The 23,470-nt window shown below is 41.0% G+C and overlaps 2 protein-coding genes across 2 annotated transcripts in view; one reads left to right on the top strand and one right to left on the bottom strand.

The window, feature by feature from the left end:
- The window catches only part of nab1b (NGFI-A binding protein 1b (EGR1 binding protein 1)), a 71,089-nt gene extending 69,866 nt beyond the window's left edge, over positions 1-1,223 (bottom strand). Inside the window, exon 1 of the mRNA XM_048598737.1 lies at positions 1,131-1,223. Within this exon, the coding sequence (XP_048454694.1) occupies positions 1,131-1,223 (93 nt within the window). The remainder of the gene's footprint in view (positions 1-1,130) is intronic.
- A 4,690-nt stretch (positions 1,224-5,913) lies between these two features.
- Positions 5,914-23,470, top strand: part of glsb (glutaminase b) — a 57,117-nt gene continuing 39,560 nt past the window's right edge. The window contains exons 1-6 of the mRNA XM_048599199.1: positions 5,914-5,942; positions 6,027-6,085; positions 9,442-9,508; positions 9,794-9,844; positions 14,906-15,082; positions 21,474-21,605. Coding sequence (XP_048455156.1) covers positions 6,048-6,085; positions 9,442-9,508; positions 9,794-9,844; positions 14,906-15,082; positions 21,474-21,605 — 465 coding nt within the window. The 5' untranslated portion in view covers positions 5,914-5,942; positions 6,027-6,047. The remainder of the gene's footprint in view (positions 5,943-6,026; positions 6,086-9,441; positions 9,509-9,793; positions 9,845-14,905; positions 15,083-21,473; positions 21,606-23,470) is intronic.

Below are 23,470 nucleotides of genomic sequence, written 5' to 3'. Positions count from 1 at the left end.
CACGTACCACCCCACCAACCTCCGGATCCAACGCATCATCCTCCGACACTTCCGCCATCTGCAATCCGACCCCACCACCAAAGACATCTTTCCCTCCCCACCCTTATCTGCTTTCCGGAGGGACAACTCTCTCCGTGACTCCCTTGTCCGCTCCACACTCCCCTCCAGCTCCACCACACCCGGCACTTTTCCCTGCAACCGCAGGAAGTGCTACACCTGCCCCCATACCTCCTCCCTCACCCCCATCCCAGGCCCCAAGAAGACTTTCCACATCAAGCAGATGTTCACCTGCACATCTGCCAATGTGGTATACTGCATCCGCTGTACCCGGTGTGGCTTCCTCTACATCGGGGAAACCAAGCGGAGACTCGGGGACCGCTTTGCAGAACACCTACGCTCGGTTCGCAACAAACAACTGCACCTCCCAGTCGCGAACCATTTCAACTCCCCCTCCCATTCCTCAGACGACATGTCCATCCTGGGCCTCCTGCAGTGCCACAACGATGCCACCCGAAGGTTGCAGGAACAGCAACTCATATTCCGCTTGGGAACCCTGCAGCCCAATGGTATCAATGTGGATTTCACAAGTTTCAAAATCTCCCCTCCCCCCACCGCATCCCAAAACCAGTCCAACTCGTCCCTGCCTCCCTAACCTGTTCTTCCTCCCACCTATCCCCTCCTCCCACCTCAAGCCGCACCTCCATCTCCTACCGACCAACCTCATCCCGCCCCCTTGACCTGTCCGTCCTCCCTGGACTGACCTATCCCCTTCCTAACTCCCTACCTACACTCACCTTTCCTGGCTCCATCCCCGCCTCTTCGACCTGTTTGTTTCCTCTCCACTTATTCTCTCCTCTATCCCTCTACTATCCGCCTCCCACTCTCTCCCTATTTATTTCAAAACCCCCTTCCCCTCCCCCTTTTCTGATGAAGGGTCTAGGCCCGAAACGTCAGCCTCTCTGCTCCTCTGATGCTGCTTGGCCTGCTGTGTTCATCCAGCCCTGCACCTTGTTGTCTCGGATTCTCCAGCATCTGCAGTTCCTACTATCTCTGCAGATTTTGTGTTCAGTGCACAATGGTTGACTTGTTTCTGTGATTGAGATTGAGAGAGAGGGAGGAGCTTCCAATACCCTTGTAATCCGTTTGTTGCTTGCTTTCTTTTGCTCAAGCTGCTGTTTAAATTCCATTCCTTTGCAGATTCTGTTTTTCATTTTTTTATTCATTTCTAGCTGGTTAGTTGTAGGTGACCTTTCTCAATATGTGCAGTTATTATGCAAGTGTGAGTAAAACCAGAGATGCACATTTTGATATCTTACTCAGGTTCAGGACCTCTTGATTAAAACGATAATTCTGAGGCTGCTGATTTTGTATACTCCCAGTGGGTTGCCTGGGCTTGTCGGGTGATTACAAGCAGCCATTTTAAGTCAGTAGTGTGTTTGGCTAAAATCTTTTTTTTAAAACCAATTAAAGTCAAATGATTAAAGTTAATCATCCATTTTCACTATAATCATAACATTGTTTTAGACATGAGCTAATGTCAATGAGGTTATCCAAAATGAATATCATTTGCGAAATGTTGGCTAATTTCCCCATAATTTTCATATAGCTTATAATGCATAAATCTTGTATGAATGACAAATGTGCAGACCATGTCCAAAACACCTACAACCAGACTGTTCATTAAGGCAAAAGATAACAAGGTGTAGAGCTGGATGAACACAGCAGGCCAAGCAGCATCAGAAGCAGTTGCTGTGTACCTTCACTGATCCTTGCAGAATACAATTGGTCTCCTGTTACATCCATGACCTTTTAATATTAATTTTTATGCCTGGTAGAATGCCCAATTTTATTTTCACAGAATCCCAATTTCACAAGGTTCTATATTGTGCATTAACCTCTTGTGAATTACCTTTCTCAAAGACTTTCTGAAAGTCCAAATAAACAGTGTCTACTGAGCTAGCCTCAACTAGTAAATTCTTTGAAACTGTCTAATTAGTGAGTCATGACCTGTTTTCTCCCCAGAAGCTATGTTTTCTGCCTTTGACTCCATTCTCTATCCAGGTGATCATTGGCAACACATCTTATGATCTCTATCAATATTTGCATATAATTGAAGTCAAACCAATGGGCCATAGTTCCCTGGTTTTTGTCTCACCTTATTTGAAAATCAGAACCAAGTGACATCCTTTCAATCTAAGGAGCCGATCTGACTCGAGCAAGCCAAATGAAGATGTGTAAAGCACCTGCAAATGACCTCAATGCTTTCTGAGTATTCTCAGGTGAATGTTACCTGACCAGATCTGTTTTTGGCTCCAAATTAAATGTAAGATGTCTCAGCTACTGTTTAATATTAATAGTTTTTGTTAAATGCTTTTATAAAACAAAATTGGCACATCATAAATTACCAGAATTAGAATTGTGCAACAGTTTCAAAGAAATGTTTTAAGGCAATTAATAGAAGTAAATAGTAAAGGAGTCGATGGTGTAAAAGTTAATGGTATGAAAGATGACCGAAGCTTGTTGAACTGAGGAGTTTTGAGGGTTTGAGACGAAGTAGGGTGGAATTGTTGTAGTTTTATTAAAAAAAAACCATAGATGCAGGGCTGAGGCAGCAAACGGCTAACCTCCAAAGAATGAGGAGGGTATGGAATGTGCCCAAACAGCCAGAGTTAGAGAACCAAAAGCTGTGGGGCTATGAAGTGATATCCTTTTTCTGTTTGTGAGATTAACTGCGCTGCTATATTATGGGTGATCTGTATCTCTCTTCTGGTTAAACAACATGTGAATTGTGACAAATTACATTTCCAACTGGGGAAATTTTCTGATATCTTTACAAAATTGTTTTAAATTACTGAAGAATAGAGGCATAGGTTACTTTCTAAATGGGGAAAGGCTTTGGAAATCTGAAACACAAAGGGACTTGGGAGTCTAAGTTCAGGATTCTGTTAGGGTTAATATGCAGGTTTGTTTTTTCAGGGAGGCAAAGGCAATATTAGTGTACATTTTGAGAGGGTGCGAATACAAGAGCAGGGATGCACTGTTGAGGCTGTATAAAACTCTGGTCAGACCGCATTTGGAATATTGGGAGCAGTTTTGGGCCTCGTATCTAAGGAAGGATGCACTAACCGTGGAAGCGGTCCAGAGGAGTTTCACAAGCATGACCCTGGGGATGAAGGGTTTGTCAATGATGAGACCAAGTACAGGAAAGAGATAAACAGCTTCGTGGCACAATGTAAAGATAACCATCTCTCCCTCAAAATCAGCGCAACGAAGGAGCTGTCATCGATTTCGGGAAGCAGATTGGAGGTCATGACCCTGTCTGTATAAATGGTGCTGAGGTGGAGCTTCAAGTTCGTAGGAGCAAATATCACCAACAGTCTGTTCTGGTCCATTCACAGCAATGCTACTGTCAAGAAAGCACACCAATGCCTCTGTTACCTCAAAAGGCTAAGGAAGTTTGGTATGTCCACAATGACTATTACCAACTTTTATAGATGCACCACAGAAAGCATCCTATCTGGATGCATCACAGCTTGGTATGACAACTGCTCTTCTCAAGATTGCAGGAATTTAGAGACTTGTGAACGCAGCCCAGTCTATCACAAAAACCAGCCTTCTTTCCATTGACTCCGTCTATACTTCCTGCTGCCTTGGGCAAGAGGTCAGCATCATCAAAGATTCCTCCCACCCTAGTTATATTCTCTTCCACCCTCTTCCATTGGGTCGAAGATACAAAAGTTAGAAAACACGACAGATTCAAGAACCGCTTCTTCCCCGCGGTTATCAGACTTGTGAACGGATCTCTCGTAGAGTTGATCTTTCTTTGCACCCTCTTTGTAGCTCTAACACTTTATTCTGCATTCTGTTCTGTTACTCTGATATACTTATGTAAGGTATGATTTGTCTGGAGAGCATGCAAAATAATACTTTTCACTGTATTTCAGTACATATGACAATAAATCAAATCAAAATCCTATGAGGAACAGTTAGGACTCTGGGTATGTACTTGAAGGAGTTTAGAAGGATGAGGCGGGATCTGATTGAAACTTAGAATACTGAAAAGCCTGGATAGAGTGGATATGGAGAAAATCCCTCCGCTAGTCGGAGAGACTAGGGCCGGAGGGCACAGACTCAGAGTAACGGAATGACTCTTTAGAAGTGAGCGACAAAGAATTTCTTCAGCCAGAGGGTAGTGAATTTGTGGAACTCGTAGCCACATAAGAATGTAGAGGCCATGTCTTTAAGACAGAAGTAGATAGGTTCCTAATTAGTAAAAGGATCAAGGGTTATGGGGGAAACCAAGGGAATGGGGTTGAGAAACATCAACCATGATCGAATGAAGGAGCAGACTCAATGGATGGAATGGCCTAATTCTCCACCTGTATCTTATGGTCTATGTTATTCTTCGTCTTTCTGACTAGTGCTTTTAACAAATGCACACATTGTTTGAATATTGATTCTGTTATGCCATTAAATATAAAATATTCACTTAGATTATGTAACTAATACTGTACAAATAATTTATCCAGGGATGCTGTTTATGAATTTGTAGTATTTTTACTAAATCATTTACATTGTCACAGACAAGGAAAAGTGGAAAATTGGATTACTTCTACTACTGTCCTCTTCTGTATGCAACAGATATTTTTATTTTTTTAAATTTTTCTCTTCCCTTTTTAGTAATAGGAAGTGGTGTGGTTCCCCAAACCCAGTTTGTGACAGCAGTTCTTTAAAATTGAAACAAAATAATTCAAAACCGTGGTGGTGGTGGAAAGTTGGGGAGTGTGATTCATAACGCACATTCTCACAAGCACAACCAAGAAAGAACAAGGAAGAAAAGAGGTCACGAATTATGAATTACTTTAAAATCAATATACTGGCATCACTTAATTTGAATTAGATCCCACTAATTCAATTTCTAGTGGAACTCTTTTCAATCGACTGTGCACAGTTTTCTTTGCAGGAGGTCAGATGTAGTCAAATTGCAGTTGCAGCAATTGTAAACGGGGAATTAGTTCACTTTGCATGTGAAACATGATTCTTTCCATAAATCAAACTTTTGAGAGAGATTGAAATCGGAGGCAGGTATTGCCCAAACATCAAGCTGCTGATGTTGCATTATCTTCTGGTGTTGCAGTCGGACAAATGAAAGAAGTCAAAGCTGTATAATTAAAGCTGTTACAAACCCAATAGTTTCAGTCATGTGAGTAGGGTTTTGTATTGATTCATCTCAGTTAACTGAATTGCTTAGTTGACCCCTTGTCCAAATCCATTGTGTTGCAGAAGATAACTGAAAGGCTATTATTATCAAGTCTGGCGTAACCCAGCTGTGAAGAGGTATTAAGGTGTAGAGCTGGATGAACACAGCAGGCCAAGCAGCATCATAGGAGCAGGAAGGCTGACGTTTCGGGCCTAGACCCTTCATCCTTCCTGTTCCTATGATGCTGCTTGGCCTGCTGTGTTTATCCAGCTCTACACCTTGTTATCTCAGATTTTCCAGCATCTGCAGTTCCTACTATCTGTGAAGAGGTATTGTTTGGGGTTCCTTTCATGGCTTAATTGGAATGTTGATGCAAGTGCGAGGTGTGACATTGAGAGATGTGTGTTTTGTTCTGGACATTTCTATCCCACTTTGCCAATCTGTTTGTTTTCAGCCATTCTAAAATCCAGCAAGTCATTTTTTAATATAGTTTTTAAGAAGAGAATCTGTCCATGCCTTTGGACATGACAGTATGTTGAAAGCAATAAGTACTACTAAGTATTACTAACTAGATGCAGAGAAGGTTTTTTTGACTGAAATACATGGAGCTAATTGTATGAAGCTATTTATAGAAAATGCTTTGAACATTTGTAGCTGATTCTCAGACTTGAAGATTATTTAAGCAATATCTCTTTTTCTTTTCTTGTAGCAAGGAGTAAGCAATGCTGAGAAATTTGATTATGTAAGTACAATGCCTAGTTCATATTTTCTTAATGAAGAAAGGTTCTAAAAGTAAATGTTTTCTGAAAGTAGTGTTGTTTCACAGGTCACACAGTTCTTGAATCAGATGGCTGGGAATGAATACGTTGGCTTTAATAATGCAACGTGAGTAACTCTATTCCTTTTTAGTTTCTTCTCTCCTCCTCAGTCTTTTCTCTCTTATCCACTCACTTCTTCAAGTAGAGACATACAGTTGGTTTTCTTCCCAGAATAATTTTTTTGTTTTTAAAAAAATGCCCAAAATATTCAAATACCTTGTTTATAAAAATACAAGTGCTTAAGTTCACATCCTGTACAAAGAAGTCATAGTGGCAAATAAAACGCTTTATTGTCATACAGCAGATTGATTAAAACCTGTTTTATTTAATTATCAAATGATGCTGTAGACTCCTATTAAACAAGCAGGGTTACTTGTGTTCAGGAAGAAATTGTCTTTAAAACTTGAGAAATTGGCAGCATGCTAGGAATGCAGTGCTCCAACAACTGACTTGTGTGTTTCATTGCTGTCTATTTAAGCTATGTGTGAGCAACTCCTCAGCAGAGGCAGGTGGTCAATTAATGAGGGTGGAATCTTCCCAACCCCTGAATGTTGTGGGCTATGGAGGGAAAGTTGGGTGAGACATCCAGCAAGAAGCTTCTCTTTGGTAGAAACTGACTGTTCTCCAAACAAGTGTTGAATGATGAGACTAGATTCTTGCTCGTGAGTGGCGAGGGATCTATTTGCATGTGTTGGCATATATTAACATCTCATTATTAATTAATTTTACATCAATAATGTGCGGTTTCCCATTCTCCCACCCACCAGATAGTAAATTTAACCCCAAGAATTCTCACCATGAAAGTCACAGTGGTCACTTGGCGAATCTGGCTCCCTGCATGGTACTGTAAACCTCTATCAGGGACCAGTGCTGCTGGGGAACGTAATTGTGGGAACAAGAGGTAGCATTGTGGAATGTGGAGGGGATTATGGATAATGTGGAAGAGGTGGATCATGCATGGCCAACAAAACCTGGGCTTCCATGTTGGGGATGGGGTAAGCAGTGCACTACTATATTTGGCATGTTTTATCTGACATGCTTGAGGTGGGGGTGGGTTGTTACATGAGATAAAAATTAAAGTAGCTGAGTCGGGCGTGGACTGGAGAAGTTCAAAACCAATGGGATTGCCTGAGTGCTATTTAGAAGGAAATGTGTTCTCATAGAGCATCCACTAATAATAAGTTGATACTCTGACTGACTGACTGACTGCTTTTTAAAAATTGTGCTGTACGTAACAAGTGTGCAATAGAGCTGAAAATGGCTGCAATGTGAAGTGGGCAAGGTAAGTGTTTCAATCTGTGAAGGAAATGGCTTCAAAATCAGTAAGGCTGTACAAAGAGCAACAGTGTTACACAGACCTTCATACAGTAACATTATAAGACAAATGTGAGCACTATATGCTGTGTGAACCTTAAGCATTTATTCTATTACGTGTATTCCAAATCCTTCGCCGAAGTAGTCTTGATCATGTTACACTGTATCAAGAATCAAAGTTGTAATGGATAAGCAATGTATATTGGCTTTGAAAGATTCATCCTTCTTGCTAAAGTAGCAAGCACCTTCCAAGGTCTTGTAGCTTGCACTTGGTGTAGTTGCTGGTCACTTTACACTTTGGGCTATCAAATACCCGCTAGTGATGAGGAGGGCTGGGCTCTGTACTATGTGTGTGGTTGCCGTTAGACAGAGAGCTGATGTTGAAAAATTAGCATATTTATAAATGTGATACAAATTTAAAATGATGTGTCACCCATGCCACCTATGATCCCCTACAAAGTCGTCCTTTTTTTCTCCCATCATGTCCTGATGTAGTTCTGGGATCTGCAGCCAGGGTGGAGGGAACCTGGAATATGTTGGAGCTGTTGGCTGAAATTTGTTCAGGCAGTCCTGGGGACGTTGGTTGAGAGGACCAAGGTGTGCCAAGTGTATCTTGCCTGAAGACAGGTGCACCTTTCGCAGCCTGATCTCCCACAGGACTAAAGGTGGCAGACAAAGTAGAAGTGAAGACGTGGCCACCTCAAGAGTGTCCTGTGACTAGATCGCCAGGGGTTCTATATGTGGCGGTTCCTCAGTCTGGGTGCCTACTCACATTAAACCCTCTCCTTATGAGGAAAGGGCATCTCAATTGAGATGAAGGGTCTCCTTGCACTGTGCTGTTGGTGCTGAGCCCCAGTATCTCAAGCAACAATTTTCATTACTGCATGCAGCATCTTCCTCACTCACTTTTGCTTCCTCAATTACCCCACATTACTAACTCCACTTGGTCTCTGTGCTGCCTACAGATACTTAAGACTGCTGGACCTGGCTCTTGATTGCAGCCACCAACCTGTCCTGGAACAGCAGGATCCCAGCAGTGTTGCTTCAGTGCTCTAACCTTTGTGTCGTATTGTCCATGTCCCTGACAAACCTGCCTGCTTCTGCATGTCAATGAAGTCTTGAATTGCTGATACCATAGGGGCTTATCTGGTGTCTGGCCTCTGGCAGTCTTCAGAGTGCCACCAACCCTGGGGTATTCTGCCTAGAAATGAAGATGTGCTTACCAGCAGTTGTTCCGGACTCTAACTTGGCTACTGTTCCTTCCAAGGTATTAGTGGATGAGCTGGCAGTTGCGCAGGAAACAGCTTTGTCAGTGTGTCCTCTGAGGCATCTGTGTCCTATTCCTCAAGGGCCTCTTATTATAGAGACTATGCTAATGCTGGTCATAGCTGAATGAGAAAAGAAACTGCATTGTGAACATTGCCTGAACACCTCTTCCAGTGAAGAGGTAGACTTGGTCATTGGAGCACAAGGCACTTTTTAAAAAAAAGAACGCGTGGCTGAGGGTCAACAGCTGAGAAGCATATACATTTCCCCTTTCACCATCATTTCTCTCATGGCAGTGAAGCATAGCTTCTGAGTTTCTGGACTCCATTCTGCTGATCTAAATGGTGGAATAGACTCTTGTGGCCCATCACATCTACTCCAGCTCAATCACTGATGCAAATAGCCTTTGTAAATGCTTTATATTGGGTCTGAAATATTGAGGAATTTCCCTCTAGATGATTCTGAGTAACTTTTTTTGAGGCTTCTGATAGTTAATATTGTGAAAGAATACTTATTTGATTTCCCCACAATTACCTAATTTCTATGGTGAGCAAATAGTTTTGGGATGAATTGTTTCATATTGAAAGTACTGATTCACAGAATATTATCGATCAATAAATAGATTTTAACCCACTTACATTTCAACAGCGGTCACATCAGCTGATTGACTCAAAGAAAAATTGCACTATTTTTATGCCCCATGAAAACAAGCTCTTTCTTTTAATGTAAAGACTTGGCAGCTCATGTGAAGTGTGTTGAAAGGATAAGTATTTTTAGAATAATTAGATATGTTATATTTAAGCTTTCAATTGACTACATCTGACTCAATGTAATTGTTCTCAGGTTTCAGTCCGAAAGAGAATCGGGAGACAGAAATTTTGCTATCGGATACTACCTCAAGGAGAAGAAGGTCTGTAGAATCACCTTGTGTATTGCAAATACTTATGGGTGCATATAGTTACATAATTTCATTCTCTTGAATGGTGCTATACCTGCTTTTATGCTGTATTTGTTTGTCATTTCAGTTTAAGTTCATTTTTCTAAGTTTTTTGGTTACTTAAATAAGTAGTGCAGTTGAGCCTTGATTGTGAGAGTGTTTGCCCAAACTAGCAAATCCTACGATTTTGCACTCGTCCCCACAAAAGGACAAACGTCTTTGAATGGGAAAAAGCTAACTGTTTTATAAATTTTCTAGTGTTTTCCAGAAGGAAGTGACATGACTGGTGTTCTAGATTTCTACTTCCAAGTGAGTGACTTTATTATAGTACAAGTATATCAAAACATTAGTTAGCATTTAAATATACACAGTAGAGTTGAGTACTTTCCAAAGAAGTAAATGATTTTGATGTTTTTTTCCCCTGTCTACTTGAATTGTTGCATATAAGACTATTACATACTAAAATGTCCCCTTCTGTTCTAAACAAAATACACATTTGGTGTCTGGTATCAAAAATCAAGTAGACTGTTTGGAAGTACCAAAAATGTAACACTTCATGTGACAAAACCAGTATGAAAAAGCTGCTAGAGAAGGTTTTGAATATAAGGATTCTGTTAGTGCATCTGTGTCGTTTTGGTTATGAGTATTTGTATGAAGTACTGGCCAACATTATCCAAAATCAGGAACAAAAACAGAAGTTGCCGGAAAAGCTCAGCAGGTCTTGCAGCATCTGTGAAGAAAAAAAGCAGAGTTAACGTTTTGGGTCCGGTGACCTTTCTGAGGGGAAGGAGAAACATCTCTTGGTTTCCTAACTGTGATCTCTGCCTTTGTGAGGCTATTGAAAATGTGTGCATGTTTGTGTATTGCGTGAGGGTAGGATTAGACTCTAGTCTCTTCTCTGTTGCTTTTTTGCCAACTTCTAGAACATGTGCGATGGCAACTTAGAATTGTTTTTTATTCATTCACGGGATGAAGGCGTCGCTGGCCAGGCAGCATTTGTTGCCCTAATTGTCCAGAGGGCAGTTAAAAGTCTGTGGGTCTGGAGTCATATATTGGCCAGACCAGGTAAGATGACATTAATGAACCAGATGGGTTTTTCCAACAATTGGCAATGGGTTCATGGTCATCCTTAGATGCTTAATTCCAGATATTTTATGGAATTCGAATGCTACCATCTACTGTGGTACGATTCGAACCCATGCCCCCAAACGTTATTTGGGTCTCTGGGTTAACAGTCTAGTGATAATACCACTAGGTCATTGCCTCCCCTGGTAAATAGTATCCTGTAAACTAGACTGTTGACACTTTCCAGGTTTGCATATGGTAATTTGGCAGTGACACAGAGTGTCCACAGCACCAAGTTGGAAAGTGAGGAACTGCAGCCAATACATATTTTACACAGTTATCTCCAAATTTTTGAAGGGAACAAAGTATGAGGAAAGTGCATTTAGTACAAGTATAAATCTGTTTTTTTAACAGAAATCCTAATGAGAATGCATATTGAAGTACAGCCCAAAATGACTGATGGTGAAAAGATACTTTTTTTTACTATCCGGATTAAGAAAGACAGAGCTGATGCAGAGGCATTTTTCTTCACTTGGGGAAAATTTAAATCAGATGCAATTTGAGCATGTAACTGTACATGACCTGGCCATAGATCATTGGACGTCGAGTCGTAGAATCCAATCATAGAATCCCTACAGTGTGGAGGCAGGCCATTCGCCCATCGAGTCCCATACCAATCCCCCGAAGAGAATTCCACACCAACACACCCCCTACCCTATCCACGTAACCTTGTATTTCCTAGCCTGCATATCCCTAAACAATAGGGGCAATTCAGCATAGCCAATCCACCCAACCTGCACATCTTTGAACTGTGGGAGGAAACCAGAGCACCTGGAGGTAACCCACGCAGACTTGGAGAATGTGCAAACTCCACACTGACAGCTGCCTGAAAAGGAAATCCAGCCCAGGTCCCTGGCACTGTGAGGCAGCAGTGCTTAGATATTGTTACAGAAGGGAGAAGATATTGACCATCTTTGACAGCTGATAGGAGGCTAAGAATGGGAGAGCCATGAGATTCTACGTAAAAGCCTTCCTCCTTTTGAATATTGCTAGTTTCAGTCATTTTTTTGCACTAGAGAATCATTATGGATGATTTGAAGTGTAATTAATTGGCTTTCTGGACTGAACATGCACCGTGGAATAAAACTGCATTGATTTCTGGTCTAGTAGTACCTAAGCTAGAGGATGAAATTTGGGTGCATAGAAATAGTGGTTCTAACATTTCCTGTTTGGGTAGTTGTTGATCATCATCCAGTCAGTCAATTGGTCGTAAAGACACTAAATTCTGGAACAGTGAGATATGCAATATCTGTGGAGAGAAAAGATAGTTGACTTTTTAGGAAGATGTCCAGTTTGTTCAAATGTTTAAAGTTAAAATAATTATAGGTTTTGAGCAAGTGGAAAGTGTAGACAGTGGATAAGGAACAGAAGGGAAAATCTATTATCAAGTTGTCACTAAAGGGAAAAGGGACAAGGGAAACTAATGGGGCTCAAAGACTGCTAAGTTCCCTGGACCTGATGGGAAGCACCCAGGGTATTAAAGGAAGTAAAGACAGACAGCAGATGCACAGGTAGTAAGTAATCTTTTAGAATCCTTCGATTATGAGAAAGTCCCATGGGACTGTCAGTGCAACCTTTGTTTATATAGGAAAAGGGACAAAAAACATAACTGAGCTAGTTAGCTCAGAGTATTTTTGGGAAAATGTTATGAGTCTATGAGAACAGATGTAATAGCAGAACATTTAGAAATGCACAAATGATCAAGCAGAGTCAGCATGGCTTCAGAAAGGGGAAATCATGCCTGGCAAATTTACTAAAATCATTTTGAAGACGTTACAAACAGGATAGTTAAAGGGGAAGGACCGGATATAATATATTTGGATTTTCGGAAAGTGTTAAGATGCCATACACTTAGGTTATTTAATAAGATAAGTGTGCACAGTGTTGGAGGCAGTATATTAGCATGGATAGAGGTTTGATTAGCTAATGGAAGACAGAATTAAGAGGGTCACTTTCTGGGTGGCTATCTGTAACTAGCGGTGTACCACAGGGGTTGGTGCTGGAGTGAAATTTATGTACAATATCTATTAACTACTTGGATGAGGTAAGTGAAGGTACTGTAGCCATACTCCACTATGTGAGTGGAAGATAGGTAGGAAAGCAAAGGGTGAAGATGAAGAGTCTGTAGAAAGATAAATAAAGATTGTGATTGAGCAAAAGCTTGGCATATAGAATATGATGTGCGTAGGAGTGTTTTTCTTGATCCGGGACAAAGATGCAGGAGACAGGCAGGATTCAGGCAAGTGGAAGATGTTTGTTCAAGCAGAAACCGGTTTATGCAGGGAGGGCCAAAGGATCTTCCCCCAAATCTGACTTCGCAAGATAGATCAATGACATACCCTCTGCTTTACAAAGAAATACAGCATTTTCATACATTTTGTGTTTATAGTAATCAAATGCAACATATTTGCGATCCTTCCCCATAATCCAAACACCCAATTCTGTGGGACACCTAATTAGTGATGGACACTTCCATGGACAGCCCCAAGTTCCCATGATCTTATGGTATTAGCTAGATATTGTCATTTCTAGGCCTTTGGATCTTCCAATGCATCCTATTCATTCACATTCGAAAAGTTTAATGGCTATACTGCTTCTGGTCTTTCTCAGGCTTGTTTACCTGTAAGGATAGCTCAAATTCTATTACAATTATATTACAAATTCTGTTACAATTATAGATTGTATTCTGGTGCTGTCTTCTGTCACATGCAGTTACTCCACTTATTTTCCCGCTGTCCCTATTACATTATGTAAAAACAAAAAGTTAGTTAGTATTAACTAACTGCTATAAGGTTAACTTCTGTTATAAAATTATTTAAAAGCGTAATATTATACAACTACTACTGTTAGCATTTTGTAATTTATGGGTTGTGATCAATCTATCTTGTTCAGGATATAAGAGAAGATGTCTCCTAAGGCTAATTAATCTTAACACCTAAGCTTAAATGAATTTTAAGGCTTGTATTATATCCTGGTTATGTTTTGAAACCAATTTCTATTTAGAGTATTTTTAGCTAGACATCATTAATATTGCTTGTAGCTTCAAAGAGGTACCTATTTCCTACAAAATAACTTTAGCTGTTATCCTTGCAGTTGCTTAAGGACCTAATCTATTACCTGATGTTATTTGTTTACTGGGACAACCAACCTTTCATTAATAAGTTTGGAATTTGGTCATTTACCTGTTCTAAGGCATCCCTTTATCAAACTGTCTTGGATAGGAACATACAGCGTTCCTTTACTGACATCCTATCAGTTCTGTTCAAAGGTACCATTGTATTTCACTGTGTGAGCAGGCTGCTTAGTTTTGCTTAAATTCTGTCCGCCATCTTGTAAGTAGGTGTGGACCACTTAGTGCGTTCAGGTACAAGTCACCTTACGTAGCCAGGTACAGGTCACCCTACGATGTGAAAAAATCTGAAGTTATGGATTTTGGAAGGATGAATAGGCGAGCTGAATATATTAAATGGAAAGTCCTAGACTCTCCCATCAGGGGAGACAATCTTTCTGCATTTACCCTGCCAAGTCTCCTAAAAATCTCTTATATTTTAAGGTTGTCTCTCCTTTGTAGGAAAGTCTAGGACTATGGGGCGTACTCAAAATAAGGGGTTGTATATTTAAGACTGCGGTGAGGAAGACTTTCTTCTGAATGTTGTGAAGTTGTGGAATTCTTTATCACAGAGGGTTTTGAGGCTGGGTCATTAAGTGTGTTCAAGGCTTAGGTAGGCAGATTTTTAATCTATAAGAAAATCAAGGGTTGTAGTGCAAAGTAGAAAAGTAGTCTCGAGGATCATTAGATCAGCCACGTTCTCGTTGAATGGCCGACTTCTACCTCTGTCTTATGGTCTAACTCTGCTTTTCTCTCCAAAGATGCAGCATGACCTGCTGAGCATTCCCAGTGTTTTCTGTTTGTATTGGGTTTCCAGCTTGTGCTGTATCTTGCTTTTGAAGCCAAGTGATGGTATCTAGATTATGTGGGGCATTCATAATAGCTTTATTATCAGAATAGGTGCTGGGTGCGAGTGAACTTGGAAGCTACCCATTTTTATAAATAAAACTACAATGGGAAGGAGAAAATCATGTAAAAAAGAAAGACAGTGTAAGAAATCTTAATCAAAATCTGTGTAAAGAACATTTTATACTAAAACTGTTTACACTAATCTTACACTAATCTTCATATTACATTTCTTGCTTTCGTACCACAGATGCATTTAAATTTATTGCCTTTTTTTCTTTCCATTAAAGTTGTGTTCCATTGAAGTAACATGTGAATCAGCTAGTGTAATGGCAGCAACACTTGCCAATGGTGGAATCTGTCCAATCACAGGCGAGAGAGTTCTAAGCCCTGAAGCCGTTAGGAACACGTTAAGTTTGATGCACTCCTGTGGCATGTATGACTTCTCGGGACAGTTTGCCTTTCATGTAAGTATAAATATTGTTATCTAGAAGTGGAACAGATTCACTCCACTTGGAACATTTATCACATTGTAATTTTGGCAGAGAAAATCCCAGACTATTTGAGGAGGACCAATCCAGGCTAATGGACTCCCATGATGCAATTTGGCTAACACTACATGCAAATATAAAATAATGCATTTTTCTGTTAAACGTGAAGAAGAGAAAAATCCAAGTAAAATTAATAATAACTTTAGGAACAGCATGAGTCCTCAGCCCTGCTAATTATGGGTTAGTCTGTAACTCGGCTCAATTTACACACCATACTTCCATATCCCTTTAATCTTCTGGCCTAGCAAAAATCTATCGATCTTAGTTTTGAGACTTAATGATTTAAACTTAACAGCTTTTTGAAGGAAAGTTTCAAACTTCCGTTACCCTATGCTGGCACGGTGGCACAGCACCAGGGACCTGGGGTCAATTCCAGCCCAGGCAACTGTCTGTCTGGAGTTTGCACATCCTCCCCGTGCCTGCATGGGTTTCCTCCCACAGCCCAAAGATGTGCAGGTTAGATGGTTTGGCCAGGCTAAATTGCCCATAGTGTCTGGGTATGTGTAAGTTAGCTGGATTAGCCAGGGGAAGTGCAGGGTTACAGGGGGGCTGAGTCTGGGTGGAGTATTCTTTAGAGGGTCGGTGTGGACTTGTTGGGCCAAATGGCCTGTTTCCACACTTGTGATTCTATGTGCGAAGAAATACGCCCTGACATTGCCCCTGAACAATATTGTCCCCTTTTTGTTCTGTATTCCTTTTTGATCAAAGGAAATCAGGTAGGAAAATAAATATTACACATTTATTGAGCTAAAAGAAACTTGCCAAATCCAATGTTGTGTAACATATTCCCATGTGCAATGGCACCACTTTGTTGAAACCAGGGGCTTATTTAATTTATCATGGATGTCATTGCAGTTTGCAGAAGTGCTAGGAACAGGAAAAAAAGGCTAATTAATTAGTTAATTGCTTAATCATCACAAACATGTCATGTAGATCACTTTTGATGTTTGATGGAAGGAGTTCAGACCCAGTCAATGCAATTTGGTCCTCAAATGTAGCTCTATGGCCCTGTTTTCATTCTGGTGAATTCATGTTGCATTCCTCCAAGGCTAATATAGCCTTCTGAGATGTGTTACCCATAACTCAGTGTTAAACTTCATCTGGAGTGTAGCAAACAAAGATTTATGTTTTTTATAAAATAACTTCCACCTCTGTGATCATAAAGGCTAACATTCCACAGAATTAATTTTTGTACCTGATCACTAAGTTTCTGCATTTCTACACATTAGTTCCTAAATCTCCCTGCTCCTACACAGTTGTTGCTTCTGATTATTTAGGAAATACTCTGTTATCTTTGGTTAAAAATGAATGGCTTCATTTATCCTCATACCGAACTCCATGTGTCACTGTTTTGCCCATTGACTTAACCTATCAGTGCCCCTTTAAAACTTTGCTTCCCTTCTGCATTAAATTGTGTGCAACCCTGTTTAATGTTATTAACAAATTTTGAAATATCTACCATATTCCTTCATTTAATGTTAGTAGACATGTATTTTGTTAGTGACCTGGAAAAAAAATTATAGATTTAAAGAAAATTAGTTAGACATAATTTTAGCAATTGTAAACCAATGCTGGCTCCCTCTGTTCTCATCAGTTCATATTTATCCACATGTTCAGTAACTCTGCCCTGATTATAGATTCTAGTAGTCTCCCAATGGCAGAAGTTGAATGAATAAACCAAATAATTTGTCTGTTTTTCCTATCAATTATTTAAGATGTTGTACAATTTTCCACCATAAGTTAAACATTTTTAAACGTCAAAATATAACCAATTGAATGTTGTCATAAATCCATTGTGTTTACAATTATAGAATCTGAACTCTCGACCAATGCTTTTTCCAAAATTTTTATAAGAATTATTTGGTACAGTTTTTAAATGACGACTTCCTTTTATAAACTGGAGTAAGTGAATGCTGTATTTCACCTAGCAGCTTAAGGCTATTGCAAAGATTTGTAGCTTGGTTTGTGGATGAGGTTGTTGACTTGCTCGCCAAGCTGGCTCATTATAGTTCAGACGTTTCATCACCATGCTAGGTAACATCATTAGTGTGGCCTCTGATGAAATGATTGTTGTTCTACTCCGCTTAGTATTTATACGATCCGGTCTGTTGAAGTGTTTTGTGTCATTTCCGGTTCTTTTTTGCATGGGTTTGTATATGGGGTCTAATCCCACATGTTTATTGATTGCATTATGGGTGGAGAACCAGTGTCTATGGTTGGCTTCAGCTAGGATGGTCACGTTGTCCAAGTGTACTGAAATGAGGGAAAGTTGGGTGTGTTGTTTTGCTGCTAACTGGTATTCGTGTATCCTGATGGCTAGTTTCCTTCCGGCCTGACCGATTGTAATGTTTTTGGCAGTCCTTGCACAGCATTTTGTAAACTACGTTGGTCCTACATGTCGTAGGTATGGGGTCTTTTGGTCCTTGAGTGTTTATCATAGTATGGCTGTGGGTTTGTGTGCTAACCAGATTCCTGGTGGTCGTAGGAGTCTCTGTCAGTTCCAATATATTCTTGACATATGGTAATGTGGCCAAAGTATTAGGTCGTATTGTGTCCTCTGTGTTGTCTATCTAGTAGGCATCTGTGGATGAAGTTGGTGGGATATCCATTGATAGTGAAGACCTTGTATAGGTGCTCTTCTCCTCCTTGTGAAGGTCAGGTGTGTTGCAGTGGGTTGCGGCCCATTTGAAAAGTGTCCTTACACGGCTTTGTTTGTGGATGTTGGGGTGATTGCTGTGGAAATTGAGGATTTGGTCAGTGTGTGTGTTGCCTTCCTGTATACCTTGGTTTGGAATTCCCCATTCATCATTTGTTCTACCCTGACATCTAGGAACGGAAGTTGGTTGTTGTTTTTCTCTTGTGAAATTTGATCCCGGTGAATACGTTGTCAATGAGGTGGCATGTCTCTTCTAACATAGTGCATTTGATGATAACAAATGTGTCATTCATGTATCATATCCACAGTTTTGGCTTTATGCAGGGGAGGGTTGTGGTTCGAATCTTTGCATGACTGCCTCTGCAATAAGTCCTGAGATGGGTGACCCCATGGTGTGACATTAATCTGTTTGCATACTTGACCATTAAAGATTGAGTGTGTGGTGAGGCATAGGTCCAGTCGTTCAAATATATCGTTCTTGCTGATGGAGCTGTCGGTCAGTGTTCCTGTTTCCTCTAGTGATGTGGCCAGTGTTTCTTTGTCTACTGGGATGTGAATAGTGCTATAATGTCAGAGGATGCCATAATCTCGCCATTGCTGATTTTGATTAAGGAATTCTTGGGTAGACTGGATGGAGTGGGGTGATCCATTGACTAGGTGTTTCAGTCTTTGTTGTAGGCCCTTGGCTGGCTTGTATGTAGGTTTGCCTGGTAGGGAGACACTGGTTATGAGGGGGATGTCTGGTTTGTGTACTTTAGGGAATCTGTAGAAGTGGGGTGTGTTTGAGCCTTCTGGTTTCATTTTTATGTAGTCTGTCTTGGTTATTTGTGCTGCATTCTTTAGTTTCTTCTGTGCTTGGGTCATCGTATTTCCTAGTTGCAGTGTTGGGTCGTTGGTAACACTCACAAGGACCAAAGACCCTATACCCACAACATGCATCACCAACACAGTGTACAAAATACCGTGCAAGAACTGCCAAAAACATTACTTCGGCCAGACAGGAAGGAAACTAGCCATTGGGATACATGAACACCAGCTAGCAGCAAAACGACACCATGAACTTTCCCTCATTTCAGTACACTCGGACAACGAAGGCCTTCAATTTCACTGGGTCGACGTGACCATCCTAGCTGAAGCCAACCATAGTCACGCATGGAAATTCCTAGAGGCCTGGTTCTCCACCCATAATGCAATCAATAAACATGTGGAATTAGACCCCGTATACAAACGCATGCGAAAAAAAAACAGAAATGAGACAAAGCGTCTCAACTGAGCGGATCATATAAATACTAAGCGGAGTAGAACAACAATCGCTTCATCAGAGACTGCACTGATGATGTTACCTAGTATGGTGATGAAACGTCTGAACTATAATGAGCCAGCTTGGCGAGCAAGTCAACAACCTCACCTTGCTGTTGCTAGTCGAAGGTGTTAATGACCAAAATGATTCAACTAATGGGGAAAATAATTTTCAAACCTTTTTAAGAATTGTTTTGTTTAGAAACCTCAAAATTATTGTCTAACTATTATTCCATGTCTATCGATAAGAATATTCTTATGCTTGAATTTTCCTTGTGTTATACACGCAAGTGATACCAGATAATTAGGGCTGAAAAATAGGCAATTTGTCATAAAGTTACAATACTGTGATTATGAAGATCTGTGTATGTAACTTGGCAAGTAAAAAGCATCAAACTATGATCCCTTAACGTCAAATTTTGGGACCAGTTAGAGTCATTGAATCCTACAGCATGGAGACAAGTCCTTCGGCTGAGACTGGTCCATACTGACCAAAATGTCCATCTACGCTAACCCCATTTCCCTGTACTTGGCCCATATCCTTCTAAACTGTTCCTATCCGTCCAATGCATTCTAAATGTTAATGTGCTAGCCTCCTCCATTCCTCAACTATTTGGATGAAGGAGTGGAAGGGTGGATTAGCAAGTTCGCGGACGATACGAAGGTGGGTCACGTTGTGGACAGTGCGGAGGGCTGTTCTAGGTTACAAAGGGACGTTGATAGAATGCAGAGCTGGGCTGAGAAGTGGCAGATGGAGTTTAACCCTGAAAAGTGTGAGGTGATTCATTTTGGAAGGACAAACTTGAAAGCAGAATACAGGGTTAACGGAAAGATTCTTGGCAGTGTGGAGGAGCAGAGGGATCTTGGAGTTCATGTTCACAGTTCCCTGAGAGCTGCCACCCAGTTGGATAGAGTTGTTAAGAAGGCGTATGGTGTGTCAGCTTTCATTAGTAGAGGGACTGAGTTCAAAAGCCGTGAAGTTATGCTCCAGCTATACAAAAGCCTGGTTCGGCCACATCTGGAGTATTGTCGCGTTCTGGTCACCTCATTACAGGAAGGATGTGGAAGCATTAGAAAAGGTGCAGAGGAGATTTACCAGGATGTTGCCTGGAATGGAGGGAAGGTCTTACGAGGAAAGGTTGAGAGAGCTAGGGCTTTTCTGTTTAGAACGACGAAGGATGAGAGGTGACTTGATAGAGGTGTACAAAATGATCAGAAGTATAGATGGAGTGGACAGCCAGAGACTTTTTCCTAGGGTGGAGGTAGCTTTTACGAGGGGACATAGTTTTAAAGTGAAAGGAGGTAGATATCGGGGAGATGTCAGAGGTAGGTTCTTTACTCAGAGTGGTAGGGGCGTGGAATGCATTGCCGGAGAGGGTAGTGGAGTCGGCCTCATTAGGGGCATTTTAAGTGGCCATTAGATAGGCATATGGATGATAGTATAAGGTAGGGGTGGAGGTTAGATAGACCTTCGGTTTAGGGTAAAAGTTCGGCACAACATCGTGGGCCGAAGGGGCTGTACAGTTCTGTGTTCTATGTTCTATTCCACTGGTAGCATATTCCATATGACTGCCACCCTCTGTGTTTTTTAAAAAAAGAAGTTGCCCCTGTTAGATGGTTTTGTTGATCTCATAGAAACAACCTTCTGTTTCAAATGGGACAAACCTTTGTGCAACATGTGAGGGAATTCAAAAATGCCAGTGGAAAGATTTTCAGAATAGACAATGAACTTCTTTTGATTCTCTTTGCTTCTCTGGTCTGTCCTAAATCATTATTACCTCTCCAAAGAAGCAAAGCAGTGGATGCCAATTTGTTTGTTTCTTTTCTTACACTTGTGGAGTCTACAAATGAATTAGAGCAGTTCTCCAAGCTGAAAACGGGAATATTGGCACTTTTTTTTTGAGTTGTGTAAGCATATTTTGATTTCTGAATAATGTGATGACAAACATTACCAGTCCCTGCGTTAGTAGTTATCTTTTGAGTTGTTCATTCAAGAAGTTTTGTGTTTAGATAGCGAGGGCTGGAAAGGTATTTGGGAGTTTCATTGCTGAAGTGGGACTGTATTCTTAAAAGGCAGGTGCCCTTCAGTAACTGGACAGGAATGCTAGCTACTACTGTCTTGCATTAAATCACCAATACCAATCACGTCCTTTGGCACACAGACTGAATTAATTTTTAAACCTCCCTAGGTTTGTACTGTTTGCTCAGTACGACATATTGCATTTGGCATGTGAACTTTTAGGGGCTCTGTTTTTCAGTACATCAAATAAAATGTTAATTATCAAAAGTATTGTTTGGTGCCAATAGTGTCTTTGTACATAAGTACATTAATTTGTGCACTTTTTTTTGTAGGTGGGTCTTCCAGCAAAATCTGGAGTTTCTGGTGGTATTTTGTTGGTCGTGCCCAATGTGATGGGCATTATGTGTTGGTCTCCACCTTTGGATAAACTTGGCAACAGTGTAAAGGGAATTCAGTTCTGCCAGGTAAGTGCAACAATATTTATTTTGATGAGACATGCAAAAGTATCCATGGTTTTTTATCTCTTTTTTTTTTTTTGCAAACATCTTTTGTGACTGTGATAAGTGTAACCTATCCTATCTCAGTCTGTCTGCAGCCTTTGATACAATTGACTATGCCATTGGTCTTTAGTAGGGAAGAACTACGTTTTCCTGATTCTAGACTGTGGCAAAGTTTAAAGATGAGGGGATAGAGATTTTATTTTTGGTGAGTGGGGTATTGTTAGGCACAAAAGTGGAGTTGAGGCCACATCACACCTGCCAGGATCTTAATGGCAGAGCAAGTTCAAGGGGCCAAATAATCCAGTCCTTTTCTTCTTCCCCACATCACCTGGGCTAAGCCTGCATGTATTTCTCAACCCTAATTGTCCTTGAAGCTGGTGATGAAGTTCCTTATGAACCGCTGCAGTGCTTGGGCTAGGTAAAGTCACAGTACTACATGGAAGGAGGTTCCAAGATTTTGACTGTGATAGTGAAAAAGCAGTGGTATGGTTTAGAAGTAGAATAGGTCTGTTTTGGAGGGGAGCTTGTAGCTTGTGGTACTCCCATACATTTATTGCCCTTGGCCTTCAGGTAGTAGTGGTTGCAGATTTGGAAGATGTTGGTGAAGGAGTTTTGGTTGGTTGCTGCAATGCATTTTGTAGATGGTACACGCAGCTGCCATTATGCATTGGTGGAGGGAGTGAATGTGGAAGGTGATGGATGGACAGCCAAACGTTTTTCCGAATCCTGTTGATTTTCAGTTTTGCTCGGGCTCCTGATGCCATTCTCAATCAAATGCTACCTTGATGTCAAGGGCAGACACTTTTACCTCACATCTGGAGTTTAGTTCTTTTTCTCCTGCATTTGGTCTAAGGCTATAATTAGGTCAGAAGCTAAGTGACCTCGGAGGAACTCAAACTGAGCCTCAGCGATCTAGTTATTCGTTTGAAATTACTGCTGGATAACACTGTCAACAATCCCTTCTAGCAATTATCTGAGAGTGCAGACTAATGAGGTGGTAATTGGCCTTGTTGCAGTTGGCTTGCTTTTTTTTTGTTAAAGGGACATAACTTGAACAGCTTTCCACTTTGCTAGATAGGTGCTAGTGCTGTAGCACAAGTCTTCAGTACAATGGCCAGAGTGTTGTCAGGGCCCCCGGCCTTTACAGTATCCAGTACCTTCAGCCACTTGTGGATATCATATTGAGCGATTTGAATTGACTGAAGACTGGCATCTTTGCTGCTGGGGAGCTCAGAGGAGGCATAAACAGATCATCCACTCAGCACTCCTGTCTGAAAGTGATTGCAATACTTCAGCCATGTCTTTGGACTGATGTGCATGGCTCCCACATCATTGAGGATTGGGGGAATGTTTGAAAGAGCCTTCTTCTGTCAGTGTAATTGTCTGCTTCCATTCATGGTTGGATATGGCAGGACTGCAAAGATTAGATGTGATCCATTGGTCGTGGAAATGTTTAACTCTGTTTCATGCTGTTTTTGTTTCTAAGTAGTCTTGTGTTGAAGTTTCACCATGTTCGTGACATCACACATTTAGATATGCTTGTGGCTGCTCCTTGCATGACCTTCTTCACATCCACTAACATTCGCCTTCCACCACTGACACTGAATTCAGCAGTGTGTACCATCTACAAAATGCACTGCAGAAATTTACCAAGGCTGCTTAAAAAACACCTTCCAGGCCTGCAGCCATTGTCATCTGAATGGACTTGGGCAGCAAATAGATGGAACACTACCACCTGCAAGTCCAGGCAAATCCCAATATACTATTGTGCCTCCCTTTCTGCTGGGACTGGGCTGTGGTTGGGACAACATACAATGGTTGATGATAAT

Source organism: Rhincodon typus, chromosome 7, assembly GCF_021869965.1.
Source record: "Rhincodon typus isolate 14 chromosome 7, sRhiTyp1.1, whole genome shotgun sequence".
In the NCBI taxonomy this organism is placed as follows: domain Eukaryota; kingdom Metazoa; phylum Chordata; class Chondrichthyes; order Orectolobiformes; family Rhincodontidae; genus Rhincodon; species Rhincodon typus.
Note: the sequence above shows the minus strand (reverse complement) of the source record. Positions and strands in the feature narration are given on the sequence as shown.